The sequence below is a fragment of the Chroicocephalus ridibundus genome, chromosome 5, assembly GCF_963924245.1.
Source record: "Chroicocephalus ridibundus chromosome 5, bChrRid1.1, whole genome shotgun sequence".
Lineage (NCBI taxonomy): Eukaryota > Metazoa > Chordata > Aves > Charadriiformes > Laridae > Chroicocephalus > Chroicocephalus ridibundus.
Window position 1 is genome coordinate 13,605,650 of NC_086288.1, and position 14,979 is coordinate 13,620,628.

At 42.7% G+C, this 14,979-nt stretch overlaps 1 protein-coding gene across 1 annotated transcript in view; it reads left to right on the forward strand.

Moving 5' to 3' along the window:
* The window catches only part of SLC7A11 (solute carrier family 7 member 11), a 62,950-nt gene that overhangs the window by 14,591 nt on the left and 33,380 nt on the right, over positions 1-14,979 (forward strand). The window contains exons 4-6 of the mRNA XM_063336858.1: positions 1,719-1,844; positions 4,060-4,159; positions 7,256-7,300. Of these exons, the coding sequence (XP_063192928.1) occupies positions 1,719-1,844; positions 4,060-4,159; positions 7,256-7,300 (271 nt within the window). The remainder of the gene's footprint in view (positions 1-1,718; positions 1,845-4,059; positions 4,160-7,255; positions 7,301-14,979) is intronic.

The following is a 14,979-nucleotide window of genomic DNA, read 5'->3' on the forward strand; positions in this document are numbered from 1 at the left end:
TAGGCATACACGGAAGTAATGAAGCAAAAACTAAGTATTTGGATCTCAATTGATACTTTGCAGAAGTCTAAGTGATTTCTTTGTGACTTAGAAGAGAACGTCTCAGTTCTGAAATAAGGTGAAATACAGAACTGGAAAAACATTTTGACCTTTAAGTTCTTTTTTGGTGAAATATTCACATTAAGTGATGTTGTGAGTTCATGTTGACTTTGGTAAATTGTTCATTTGAGCACGGGGTCCTCTCCCAAATAAAAATTTCAGAAAATACTTTTTTATTTTCTGGAGTTTTTGTTTTGTTAAAAATATCTAAATAATACTTTGGAATCAAGATCACTTGGAATTTTCTCCGTTTTCTATTAAAACAGAACTACTTTTGATTTAATCTAGGAAGAATTTTTATGATATATTTCTTGGCCTTGCCTGGTGGGCAGAACCTGTATAAAAGACTTGGGATAAATCAGTGGGTTTTGCTGCCAGAAAGCTTGTGCCCTGCCAGATTTACAATGCTAGCTCATACAAACTAGCTCCTGGACTCTGGCGGGAGATAGCAACTTGTGTTTTTATGCGTCCCAAGATGCGTGATATGGCTGACGATAGAGACCAGTGCTCTTGAGAGAGTTTGAAGTATAGAACTACTGTGATGAGGAGCTAATTCATAAGCCCCGTACAATGGCAAGAAAGAGAAGATGAGCGAGCAGGCTTGTTTGACTGTGTTTGCCTTTCCCTGCAGCAGAGGGGGAAAGGGACTTTTTATCTAGTGAAATGACTCACGTTTTCTGTTCTTTAGCTAAATATGGGGTTTGTTGGTTTTGGTGGTTTGGTTTTTTTGGTTTTTTTGTTTTTTTTTGAAATATCTAAACTCCTTTATTGATTCTGTTTCGCTAGGGTAATTGTTTAAATAAGCTAGAATAACTGGCACTCAAATGATAAGACCTCCCATCCTCCTGACAGTCGGTGCTGTAGTAAAGGCCCGAAGATGCCCTCCCTGAGCCAGAAGGAGATGCGAACAGAGCAGGCAGGACATAAAAACCCTCCTCACTTATCTCTCCGTGTGTTGGTGAGGAGCAGACCTGTGCTTTGTTCTCAAGAAACAAAAAGTCTCCATTTTTTCACCAATTCCCAACAAAGATGGGCATGTTACTTGCACTCTGGCCCTCCTGCATCCCTGGCGGTACGGCAATAATAGAGAAGAAAGACTGGAAAAGAGGAGCGGGGGTAAATAATGTAGTGGGTGACGAATTTATGTGGGGCCTAAAAGGGGGTCAGAAAATTTGATATGATTATTAATTGTTACTGTTTTCTGAAAACACAAATCTCTACTCAAACCGTCAGTGATACAAAAACCTGGAGTGACAAGGGTTGGGCAATTAATTTCTTTTATCCAAGGCAGAGTCCTGCCAGCTGATGACCAACCAACAGCTAATGATTCTGGGTAAACAAAGCGGTAATTTCGTGCGGAGGGAGCCAGGCAGGGACCGGAGAGACAGATGGGCCATGCAGTGGGTCACACAGAGGGGCTCAGCTTGAGCTTTTTGTGCGGCGTCTGGAAGGGGAACGTGAGAAGTAGGAGGGCAGCAGCCTGGAGAAGGTTATCAGGGTGTATTGCCTTTAACGCACCAGGATCTATTGTGTGTGTGGCCTCTCTGCTGGCAAAGAGATTTTTTGGCAATTTCAGCGACACGAGTATTTCTTTCTGACTTTTCTTTTTCCCCTTGCAGCGCTGGTGATGGTCCTGAATAGCACGAGTGTCAGCTGGAGTGCCCGCATTCAGATTTTCCTTACCTTTTGCAAGCTTGTAGCAATTCTGATAATTATAGTCCCTGGAGTTATCCAGCTAATTAAAGGTATGAAATGAAAAGTAAATGCTTTTAAAGTGCTTTTATCTTTACCCTCCCAAGTCTTTCCCCACCTGCCTCCACCAAATAATGCTTATAGCAGCAAAATCTCTTAATTAGCCTGTGCTTGTTTAACTGAAGCTCAGTACTGTCATGTAATTGATTAGAAGTGGAACTACACTGGGATGAACTGGTATTTCCTTCAGCATGCCAATGAGTCTGTTCCGATCAGGCTCGCTTTTCAAACGAGCGACAGGATTGCTCTTCTCTGTAATTTGCCTCTGGCGTGAACTTTGTGAAAGGGGCAGGATGGGCACACCCCTCCCCAAAGCAGGTGCCAGTGTCCTTTAACTGGGCGAGTGCCTAGTCCTGTTCGGTACTGGGTACGTGGTGGCCGAGGGGCCTCGGAATTGGGGAATATATGAAAGAAACAGTATCGTGGATGCCATTCTGCTGCTTTGGTGGTGTAAATTGTGAAGTTAATGGTGCTGTACTGGCCAGAGAAGCTGTAGTTAGCTATTGCTTTCAGGGGCTTTCTGCCTGCAAGTACTGGATGCTCATGCTGCATGCATGCTTTACTTCGTCCAAGTGACACACTAAAGCGTATGGCTAAAGGCAGTAGTCTGGGGGTAACCCAAGAATAGGAAGGGAAAGCAGAAGTGTTTGCAGGGCCAGAATTACTCTACCGACTTTATCAATGTTGCTGCATAAGCAAGGAACGTGAAAACACACCTTTGTTCTCCCCAGCAGCACCCAGCATGGACATGGCTGCGCAGGCCTTTCCTTGTCTCTCTGGAAGTCGTTTGGGTAAAGCCATGCTGGCAGGGAAACTCTTTTCACTGACGTATGCTCGGCTACCTGAAGAGGCTTTTCCATTACTGCCCTAACAGCAGCGGGGAGCGAGATGGTGGCAAGCCCCAGCTCGCTCGCGTTACAGTAACGCTAGACAATAACTACCCAAAGCACAGGGAGCCATTCGGCGCAGAGGGTCAGAACGGGGAGCACTTTATAATGAATCGGTGGCAGATTTTATCTAACAAAAATTATCGCAGTCGTTGGCTCTGTCCCCGGGGATATGCTCTTTTACGATGCTCCACAAGGCCTCCCATCTGAGTCAACGGCACCGCGTGAGGCGCTGCGGTGAGCTCAGTTTCTCAGGGGCAGGCCGTGGTTAGCAATAGGCTCTGAAATAAAAGTTTTCCTGTGTAGCGCTCTGCTGATTCACTCTTTCTGTTTTCATGTTTTTCACTTCCTTGCTGGCAGTTGGAATGCCTCTTCCCTCACCTCCTTTTGTGTGCAAAATTTCTCTCTGTTCCCATTCGCCCCATTTTTCCTAGACTTTTGGAACGGTCCAGACCCAGGTTTGGGTGGGGATTGCTGCCCTTAAGTAGCCCAGACAGAGTCCCCGATTCCCCACTGGGACCTTCCTCTGGCCACAGCTCTTCCCTTACCCAAAAAGCCTCCTCTTCTGTGGGAATTTTGACTGAGGGCTCGATAAAAACCAAGTAAAAGGTAGAGGATTTGACCCATTGCTAATTTAAGCCTGAATGAATTCTGCTTCTTCCTGCTCCTGTTCTATGGAGGATCATTGCTTCTCAGGAAATCTGGGATATTGTAGGGAGGTCTTACAAACCAGAGAACACCTTTTAAATGAATAAGAGCATAACACAGCTCTTACATGTTTGCTTTTATAGATATGTAATTCTTAATGTAATGTTAATACAATACTGACTGTAACGTGGCAGGGAGTTACTAAATTTTTTTCAGTGGTTGAAATGTTTAAGTTATTGGGGTTTTTTACCTTAAAAACGTTGCTTGTGAGTGAAATGCTAGAAAAGTTCCCTCTGATTAAAATGTTAAAGAAGTGAAATTTTCCACAGCAAAACCTACTGAGCTCATTCTGCTCTTTCGTGTTGATGTAAGTCACTGCTGGAGATGACAGTGCAGTGAGTGTCATCCAGCTCAGAATGCTTTGAAAAAAAACCCCAAAAAACTAATAGGTCAAATTCTGCTATGGCATGACTAGGGATGCCACAAAACTTTTTACAATTGCTGGCAGATTACAGCTGCAAGGGTTGGGCCACAAATTAAGGTCAAGGGCAGAACCTGAAGTCAGTGAACCGCTGGGTGATTAAATGTTCCATGGTGTGATATATTTATTTGTTTTAAAGTAGTAGGTGACCAAAGAGCTTATTTTTCAATATTGGTTTTGTTGATGTTGCAGGAGAAACACAGCACTTTAAAAATGCCTTTGCGGGGAATGATGCCAGTGTAATGGGATTACCACTTGCTTTCTATTCAGGAATGTATGCCTATTCAGGCTGGTAAGTTGACACCTATAAGTATTTGTCTTGAAAAGAAACACTAATATGCTCTAACAAAAGACATTTATATATATGAAGAAAAGAGTAGCGTGTTCTACATCTTTTGCCAAACTACATCATGTGGTAAGGGTAGATCTCACCCCTGTTCCTTATGCTCAGTAGTTACTCTGCAAGCAGTTCTACAAAGGAAAGATCTTTCTTCCTCAGTGTACAATAGGTAAACATGCACTGAACGCTGAAAAAAACAGACTTATTTCTGTTCTCAAGACTAGAAATAAAGGCAACAAGAAAGGAAAAGGAACGTTCTCAATTTTTCATTAGGTGTTTTGATAAAAGGGATAACAAAGCTTTAATTTGTGTTGAACAAGTCAATAATTGCATGAAAAACAAATCTAGGAACTGTGACAAAGTTGCGTGGACCTCAGCCTCTGCTTTGTAAAAGCAGCATTTAAAGAATAAGCAGTGAAGCACAATAACACCAGTATAGACCACAAAACGAGGTAAAACCCCTAGATTCTTATGCCTCTTGCTCCAAGAGAATTGGACCTCACTTAACAAGAAGTGCAACTGGCTTCCGAAGAAGTCAAGCGCTATTGACTGTGAGCAAAGGTAGGAGAATCTGCCTTCAAGTATCCTGCTCCGAATTTTCTTTCAAGTTCTTTCCCTCTCCCCCACCAAAGTACGTAGCAGCTGGTTTGAAAGGTGCCGCCGCTCTTCGAATCTGCCTTACGATTTATTCATGCTTAGCGAGGGCTCCACATCGCACAGTGCCAGCGTGCTTTTACAGCAGCGGGGGGGGGCAGAGGGGGGAGACTACAATGCACAGAGTGGGCTTATTTCGAGATAGCTTTGTCTGCAGGTCTTCCCTTTCCTTTCCATAGCCTCACAGGCAGCCGCGTACTTTACCTCGCACAAAAGGCGAGGGCTGAGAGATAAGGGTTTTATTTATTTAATTCGGAGGGACAATGGGTTCTCTGCCTGTCTGTAACTCCCCGGTTGCAGGAGCATTATAAACATGCACACTGAAGTATTGAACAGAACTTTTCTATTAAATGGTGGTGGGAATCTCAAGAGAGTCCAAAGCCTTTCTCTGTGATAGATATATAAGAAAGAAGCCTGGCATTTTGAAGCCTCAAAGAAATTGAACTCATTTTAGAGACAGTCTCTGCCTTCTTCCCTCTCTCTCATATAACTGCCTCTGTCTCAGTCCTCTCCGTACATGTGATGGTTTCTCACTTTTAAAACATTAACCTAACTGTAGGTTTTTGTATGAGGGCAATTTTAAAAGCTCTTAAAATTATTCATCACCGAGGCAGAGTTTGTTTACTGTAAAATGCTACACCAAAACCACCTGTTCTTCTGTTGCTTCCTTCCCATTTCTTGCCATTTGCCACCTAATGTTCCAAACCCGTACCATAAAAATCAGCTCTTTTTTTCCTTTACACCTTCTGACTTTTATTTCAAGGTCCTTATTTGCCACTTATAAAAGAAATTAGCAGGAAAAGATCTAATTTGGCTAGTGGTTCTTCCCAGCTGCCTATTTGTCTTTGTCACCAGCTCGAATTGATTGCCTCGGAGCGGAGAAGAGCAGGCCATTAAGTGGAGTGTCAATACCCTTGCACTATCAGTTTCGTGGGGCTAAATCAATCCAATAAGGCGAATGTGAAGGAGTGCTGCAAGTGGTGGTGTCGTGTCCCAGGACGCGGGCAGAGCGTTATGCATAGCCGATGAGACTATTAACTTTTAATGATACGGCTTTAAAGAATAAAACAAAAGTAGCATTTCTTGTGGGTGTGGGTTCATCCTGCGAAGCGCAAATGGAGACTACCTGGGTATGTAAAATGCTGGATGAAAAAGGACAAGCAGAGAAAAGAAAGCAAGGAAGCATGCCTTTGCATCAATAAAAGGACAGACGCAGGGCTGTCAAATCACTTCTGCGTAGAAGCAGGACTAAGACCAGAGAGAAGCAGCTGAACGCCTTACTTGGCAGAAGCCGCCTCTCCTTTGAACTACCCCAATCTCTTCTTCTGTGCTCTGTGCACTGGCAAGTTTAGAAACAAGTACTGAGGTGGTTGTACAAGATGGCAAATCTAGTTTTACAGACTGTCATGCTCGGTCACAAAATCACATTTTTTTTAAACTGTGAGCCAGCGCTAACTCCTTCTGCTAACCCAGATCTGGTCCAAGGCCTGTGATGGAGAAAAGCTCCCAGACTTTCTGCCAGATCAGGTACCATTTGTTTATTCACCGCAGCACTGTTGGGTCAGATATCGTTTGTCTTCCCGTATAAAGGCAGAAAGCCAGCATAAGCGCTGTATTGACTGCTCTGTTTAATTAGCCAGGATGTGACTTTGTGCCCGTATCTGAGCCAGGCACATCTGTGTGATCCAGCGATGCACGGACCAAGTGCTAATAAATGCAGAACAGAGGGTTCAGTGACCTTGAGGCTTACAGTTGCTTTGTATGCAGGGCTGTGCCCGGCGAGTAGTTCCTATGAATTCCCATACGTAGCTGTCTCTTGCACGCTGCTGGAATACGACCGGAGTGCAACCTGTACTGGAGGATGTGCAAGAACACGCAGGATTAGCAGCCGGGGTTTGTGATCCTGTATGACACGCTGTTGTCAAAATCCTGGTTTTAGGAGGGGTCTTTTTGAAGCTTTATTAATTTTATTGTTAAAAAGTCCTCGCTGAGTACCCTGATGAGAAATTTTGCCAATATAACCTGATATTGTAAAAGGCTGCAGCCCCAAATGGAATATGAGGCTTGAGGGTGCATGTGTGTTTGTGTACAGGACTAGGGTAAACCATGATTTGCCTAGTATGCTGGGGAAAAAAAATTTATTTAATTCTGCACAGATATTATATAGCTTTTGTCTTTTATCTGCTTTGCTGCCTCTTCTGAGATTTCCCTTCCTCACTGTGGGGATGAAGGAAGGTTAAATCTTACACTCTCCTTAATCCAAACATGAGTCTGCGAAGTCTACTATAATTAACAACAGTCCTTAACTAAAATCATCTTCCTGGTTCTTTGGGAAAGAAATACAGAATCAAAATCTACCAAGCCCTTATAATACATTTTATAACTCTCTTCTAGGTTTTACCTCAATTTTGTTACTGAAGAAGTGGAAAACCCTGAAAAGTACGTACCTGTTATTTTTCTCGACTTTTGAAAAACGGTCGTAACATTTAAAATGCTATAAAAGTAGCGATGTCCAGAAATTCTGCATGCTGGTCAAGTTGCTGGCTTTCCAGCAGATCTGGTATCTATTTGAATTGCAACTGCTTGAAGATTTGCTATTTTTGGCCTGTCGTGACCTTGTTATGTATTCTGCCTTTATGTGCACAGAAAGCAGAAAACTTAAGTAGATCTCCAGGGCTCCGACTCTCCCCCTCAGGATACAAGTAACTATCAGTGGCTCCTTTCAGTGGAAGTTACTGGTATCCTGTCAGGGAAATCTTGCCCAAGAAACTTATCTGCTGCAATATTTGGCAGTTTTGCTATGTTTAAATATTAATCAAATACTTAGTTCTACTTGTTTCAGATGTCTCGGAGTTGCAGGATCTTGAATACACATAGCACAGCATCCGATCCAATTAAGCCGAACAGGGGATATTGGTGGGAGTCTGTTTCAAACCAGAGACGAATACTCTCACAGCGCCTGTCTGTGAAATATGGAAAGAAAAGCTGTCCTGTTAGGGAGAGTTTGATTTAGCAGATCTATTTTGGTTGATACGTTTTGGTACACGCAGCCAGTAATAAAACAATAATCACTTTTTCTAAAAATTACAGAAAACATACCTTGTCAAATCAAATTTTGTTCTTTGGGGAAATTAACAATTTACTTGATTAAAAATTAATGGGTAGATATCTTTTTCTTAGGTTTTTGAAATAAGATACCTGACTGAGTACCAAATAACTTGCTGTTTAAAAAGACCCCCAGCATTGTACACTCAGGGAATACGAAGCTACGTACCTTAGACAAGTAGAGAAATAAAAAAAACCCAAAACAACCCCAAACGGCCATTGATGGGAAGCATGTAGAAGGTTTTTAGCTAGTTTCTTCAAAGCCTTGAACCAAGCCTGGTGCTGTTTGGTGTTTTCTTCAGAGACTTGAAAATAATTATAAAGAAATTGATGATAAGACACGAGGATCAGGATATGTGTATCGAGGAATGTACGTCTGGAAGCTGAAACCAGACAAATGCAGGTAGAAAATACAGCATTAATGTTTAACAAGGAGGTTGACTAATCATTAGCACAGGTACCTATGCAAAATCGTGGTTTTCATTGGTAGTCTTCAGTTCAGACAGAACGCCCTTGTAGAAGCCATGCTTTAGTAAAACACAAGTCCTTTGGCTCAGTGAAGAGCAGCTGGCTAATGCTTCCCAGGCCTGGGACACACAGGAACTCAGGCTAAATGATCTAGTAGCAAATCTGGGTTTAACGACCAAGGATCTGTGTGCTTTATGAAGTCAGGGAAGGCAGACATTTAAGAAAGCAAGCCACACTACTTCTTCACCTTTGAAAAATTGTTGTATGGCAGACTGACTTGAAAAGAAACGTAAAACTAAATAAAGGAGTGAGGTGATTCTGGTCCAAGACTTCTACTGCTTCAGGGAATTCTGGGGATGGGTTAGGAGCCAGAGCCTTGGTGATGCGATCAAAAGCATTTGCTAGAAGCAATATAATTTGTAAATTATCATGTGGTTACCATTAATACTGCGTGATGCTTTTCAACGTGCACATGCCTACCACCCTGTGGGACTTTTCATACACTTCTGTGTCTCTGCAGTCCTCAACTGTATGGTGATTAACTGAAATTATTGGTAATCTTCATTACAGCTATTTTGTTTTATGTTGACTCTTTTTTTTTTTCTTGTGGTCTTAGTCAGAGGAGTGCATATTTTTGAACATGTTGCCCTCTGCTGCGTAGGACAGAAAGTCATAGTTCCTTTTTTTGTTTGTGGTTTTTGTTTGTTTGTTTTTTGTAACAACTCATGTTGTATCACATCTAAGCAAAGCGGCGTGGGTCAGATTTTGGGGTTTTCTTCGTTGCAGCTGGGATGTGAGGGAGGGAGACGCTGTCTTTTCTGCCCCCATCTTAGGAGAGCTGCTCTGTTCTCCAGGTTACCTTTGGAAAGATGCTGAGGTTAATTGTGCTGCTAGTGGGGATGCAGGACCAGGGGGCAAGCCACACAGCCTGGCTGGTTCGGTGTATTCCAGGACAACGCCGGAAAAACCAGCTCAATGTTACATGTGCAATGTTGTCTCAAAGCTGTTAAAGCTTCCCGGCATCGCTCTTCTTCTTGGGGTCACACTTTGAGCAGACAAGAAGGGAAGATGCCCAGTGTTTATAGCAGGGTGCCTGGGGTCACAATCTCCACGCACAGGTACAAATATACAGTAGAAGAGAGCGGGATTTTAAGCATTGCCAAAGAAGCGGCAGGTGATGGCAGGGCAAGTGGATTGCTGCCGGTTGTGCTGACAGAGCCCTCTGCGCCACCTGTAAGTGGGGATGCTGGATTCTGTTAACCCAAAACAAGCATATTTTTGTATCCGGCTGCCACCTGTGAATGGTTCTGTTGGAAAGGCATCCTGCTGAACCGGGACCTGCTCCACCACTGTTCCCAAAGATGCAGGGCTAGGGTATAGTGTGGACTAATCCCAGGGGCAACCGTCTCAGCTTCCACCAAGACAGCACAGGCATTAGGTGAGCTGCTAACCGTGCTGCTGTTGTAGGCATTTATTAGAAGTCAACAGCTTTTTTATTTTATTTTATCTTTTTTTTAACCTAAAATGCTGTCTTTCCCTTCATTCTTGTTGTACGTTTTACATTGAAGGTTGCGTATAGAGCTGCAGAGGTATTACGCCGCTGTTTTTAAAAGGGAAGCGGGAAGTACTGGCTTGAACCACTTAGAGTCTGTAACAGCTCCAGGTGTGCAATTTGTAATGTTTGCCAATGGTTAGGGATGCAAATTACTTACAGCGACAGAGGTGAGCACGGTGATGCCTTCTGCACCGTGCCTGCCAAGGTAAATGTTTGTCTGAGAATCAGTCACAGTTGCGTGTTTCCAGGTGTGTGGCAGCTTTTAAAGTAACTGGCAGCTGGTGCCGAGGTGAATGATCAGCACCGTCCCCACATTAACCGGCCTGCTGCCAGCCCGCAGTGAAGTGTACCGAAGGGGTTGCGGGGAGGGAAGCATAGTTACAGCAGGGAGAATGCGGGAATATTCTTGCTGAGAGGAGTTGCAGCAGAGCTGCCAAGAGCCCAGGTTTATGGAGACCGGGCTTTAAGCCCCTTTTTAACTGGTGAGTCCTGGACTCCCTCTCCGCTTTCACCGTGAGGGTGGTGAGGCACTGGCACAGGTTGCCCAGAGAAGCTGTGGATGCCCCATCCCTGGAGGTGTCCAAGGCCAGGCTGGATGGGGCTTTGAGCAGCCTGGTCTAGTGGGAGGTGTCCCTGCCCAGGGCAGGGGGGTTGGAACTAGATGATCTTTAAGGCCCCTTCCAACCCGAACCGTTCTGTGATTCTTGTAGTATTGCAGAGGATGAGAGAGATGGATCAGAGCCCTAGAATATATCCTGAAATGCACAGTAAGGTAGAAACATCTACTTTTGGACATTAAAGTTTTCCAGGTAGGGATTGCTTTGTTGGCTGTGGTGTGTGCAGCATGAGGAAAGCTTGCTGGAGTACGGCTATTGCATTGGAAATGTAGGAGGGAGGCAGGAGAAGGGAGGACGCTTGTGACCTTGCCCAGCTGAAAGCCACCAATGCGCTCCAGTGGAGTGGCTGTTTGTATGGCAGAAAGGGCTCCTGACGGCTGTGGGAGTCTGTGCAGGGGCAGCAGTCTGCCCAGCTGCAATAAAATCTGCAATAAATTGCAGATTTAGATCTATAAATAGGATAAATACTATGGGCCTGAGGCAGTGAGATATCTAAGCAATATGAAATCCTAGATAGAGAGAGCTGACCCAGAGACGGTGGAAATGAGCCAAGTGGAGAGGAAGTGCCCTTTAAATTGTAGAAGGCAGAATGGAAAAGGGGGAAAAAAAACCCAACCAACCAAACAAAAAAAACCCTGAAAGTGAATGCCATTACTTTTTGAACAGATTTTTGGAAGTAGTGCTGAATTCTCGCTTTGGAAATGTCACAGTCCCTTCTTTTGTATTAGAAAAAGGACATTATTATAACCCCAGTTATCACGAGATGTAAAAGAAGCTGTTTCTGTCTCCTGCTAAACCCGCTTTTGATGTCTCATTTTTAAGCCTGGACTCATTTCTTTATTCCTCTTTGTTAAAGTGCTTCCCTCATACAGCATTAGTAGGACCTGAAGCAACACAAAGTTGATGTTTGTTTTACAAGGAGCTGTGGCTGCAGCATTCAGCTCCTTTAACGTACAAATTTTTTTTTTAAAAGAGTCTGAAATAATTTTATTATCAAGAATATGGGGAACAATGGGGAAGTGTAATAATAAATTTCTTCTACTGTTGAAAATTTTCCTTCACCTACGTGTGCTGGGTCACTAGCGATTGCTGTTTGAAATGAAATATCTGAATAATCCTTGAAGCAGAGCTTCACCAAAATAACCTCATGCAGCCACGTCATGTGCAGCTTTGATCTCTCTGATTTTCTTACATTATAAGGATCAGCCCTACTCAAACTGAGGTCATATTGTATTCTCTAAATAATAAGTGAATGAAGGAATGGCCGGGTCTCCGAGAGAGAATTTGTCACCTGAAAATTGACAGGAGCCGTGTTGCCTGGAGCAGTAAATTTAGAGGACTGGAAATCAAGCGTGTTGAACTTTCAAACTCATTTCTTATACATAGTCTTTGAGCTCATCTGTATTCTTGAGCACCCACTCTGTGCTCTCAAGAAACAGACCAAGCTTTTTCAATCCAGACCCTAAAAGCAGCTGGTGCCTGAATGGCACTTCCCTCCCCCCTGCCCAGGCAGAGCAGAGTCCAGGATCAGCGCTCTAGTTGGTCAGGAATTTTGACGGGCTGCAGATGAGAAAATAACACAGGAGTTGATTTTACATTACAGCAATGTCTTCAGAGCCTCAACAAAGTCAGGGCCAGATTGTGCCAGATGCTGGCCAAAGAGAACCCTGCTTTAAAAAAAGTTAGGTTCTGTGTCCTCAGTATCAGCAGATGATGAGCCCAAACACTTCATGTTATAAGATTAGGCTCTTTTTGGAAGAGAAAGAAAATGTTATTTCACTTTAAGGGAAGGGAAACTAAAACTTGAATTCCTTAATGACTTCAAGGAAGTCTGTGATCAAGTGGGCAGCTAGAGGTATTGATTCACAGTCCTCCTTTAACTCAAAATTGTATTATTTCTTCGGCAGTGTAAGTTTTTGTTAGTGTTGTTGAACTTAGGAAATATTTTTCCTTTATCGGTCTTCAATTTCGGTTGTATAAAATGATAGGAGATTTTTAAAGGGCGTGGATTCTGAAAATATATTACAGCATAAAGTTAAATTCCTTTGCAGTTGCAGTGAAGTGTAGATGCTATTTGACATAATCCTTTTTTTCTCCCCTCCGCCTCCCCCCCCCCCCCCTTATTGGGTCATTTCATTTGCAAATATTCTGTTTCTGTTTGTAAAATAACTTTGGTCCAGCCCAGGCAATCTATCATTGTTTAAAAAGTTACACAGTGCAAAGAACATATTATTGAGATGTATAGTGTTTATAAGCCTGGTCTCAGATTGATAAATCACATCTTGTGCTGTTGAAAAGCCAAGAAATGAATTGCTTTGCTATGACCTTGGGGTCTGAGATTAGTCAGTTTGTCTATTAGATTTTTCCAGTGTTCTTCTCACTTCATTTATTCCTTCGTTTCGAAGGAACTGAGAAGCAGTCGATGTATAGCAAGTCACCAAGGCTCGATGTCATCAGACATTTTGTAAAATCAGGGTATCAAAATGTTTGATATAATCTGATTTTATATTGGGTTTAAATAATATGAGTGTCATGTCTAATTAATCTGATATGTACCACCCATTTATATTAATTAAAGTTTAAAGTCACACTTTGCATCTATGAGGACTGAGTGAGAGGAATGTGGTTTTAGAGGTTTTTTTTTTCAGGGCGTCTAAGCATCACAGAGATGCAGATGGATGGGAGGGGAATGGTGGCTAAGACACTAAAACTCTTCCAGCTTCCTAGTTGTTTGTAGCCCTCTGCATTTTGGCACTTCACATTAGGATGCACCCCACTTCCGAAATCACTCAGAAACTTGAATTGCACTGTTGCTGGTACCAATCCACACCCTGAATAGTTATTCCTCGTAATCATAGTAATAGTCGTCCTAGTAATCATAGCATAAAAAATATTTTTAATATTAATTGAGAGGATGCAAACCTTTGCCATTTCCAGCTCTCTGCTTCTTTGTTCATTTTTGTTATTTTTTCATTTAATGACAAGCTCTACTCTGAAGAGGAATATTAATATTGATATTGATTATCTTAGGCACCAGAAAAGGAATATATTCAGGAGTTTATCTCCCTGCAGCTATGCTGTCTGTCATTTCAACCACACCTCATGACTGCTTTTTATTTAGGAAAGACAGGTGATGCAGTTGAAGCACTGAACTGGGACTCAGGAGGTCTGGCTCAGGCACAAACTTGCTGTGAAAATGGAGGGTGCGTCACTTCGTCCTTTCTCTCCTCTCCTTTTCTCTATCCATTTAGTGGAGTGGGAGGTATCACCTCCTGGCTTCATTTTTGGAGTATTTCCGTCCTTCCGAGGACGGGGATAAGCCGTGGGTTTCAAGGAACCAGAATAAGTTTATCTGGACGTAAAAATCTACTTGCCTACTCCTTGAACTGAAGGCTTCAGCAGATTTATTAAACCCTAGGTGTGGCTTCCGTAGGGCCCAGTCCTGTGAAGTCTCACATGGTGTCAGTGGAACGAGGACGCCTGTGTAGGTCCCTGCGCGAGTAGGCTAGCACCTGGGGGTGTTACCCAAGGGGATGCAATCTTATTTGTAAATAAACTTTGGACAAGCCTTTCTCACAAAGGGGCTGGGCATAAAAACAGTTCCTTAAGTCTGACGCTGCCTAGACAGAAGCAGAAGAGCTTCGGTACCCTGGTGCTTGAACTCTCTCTTGCGTTATTCTGTTCCATTTACTTGTAAAAGACACATTTGACTCCATTTTCTTCATGTCAGGCTACAGTGCCAAATATTCCGTGCAGGAAACTTATAGGATTACGTTGTGATATTTTATCTGAAGCTAATCAAAAGAGACAAATGCTAATCTTTCAAATATTTTGCAAAGCCCATTTGCTCATGTGGATTCATCAGATTACCTTAAAGGGGAAGCCAGGTCAGTTAAGTAAGCATTTGCATTTTTTCTTCAATATATTATTTGTGTCTTGGGTTATTTTTCCATTTGAATACTTATTCTCCATCATAGAATGAGGATTTTAATAGAATTCTTGATAGAATTCTAATAGAATTTATAGATAGGATTCTAATAGATAGATTCTAGATAGACTCTAATAGAATTCGAGATAGAATTCTAATAGAATTCATAGATAGAACTCTAATTACCCTCCCCTCAGCTATTCTTATGTGTCACTTCAATAGAAATCTTATTCTTTCTAAGTTTTACTGTAGCTAACAGCGTAACAGGCTACCTAAACTCCCTTTCTTTATCCACTAAGCATCTCAGAAGATGAGGTGTCCAAACACTGGTGGAACCAACATCCCTTTCCACGTGTTAATAGCGCCCTGTGCGAGGGATGAAATGATAGATTCACAATCATGTCTTCTGCCAGATAAAGAAAACAAATCAATGTACTAGATCAAA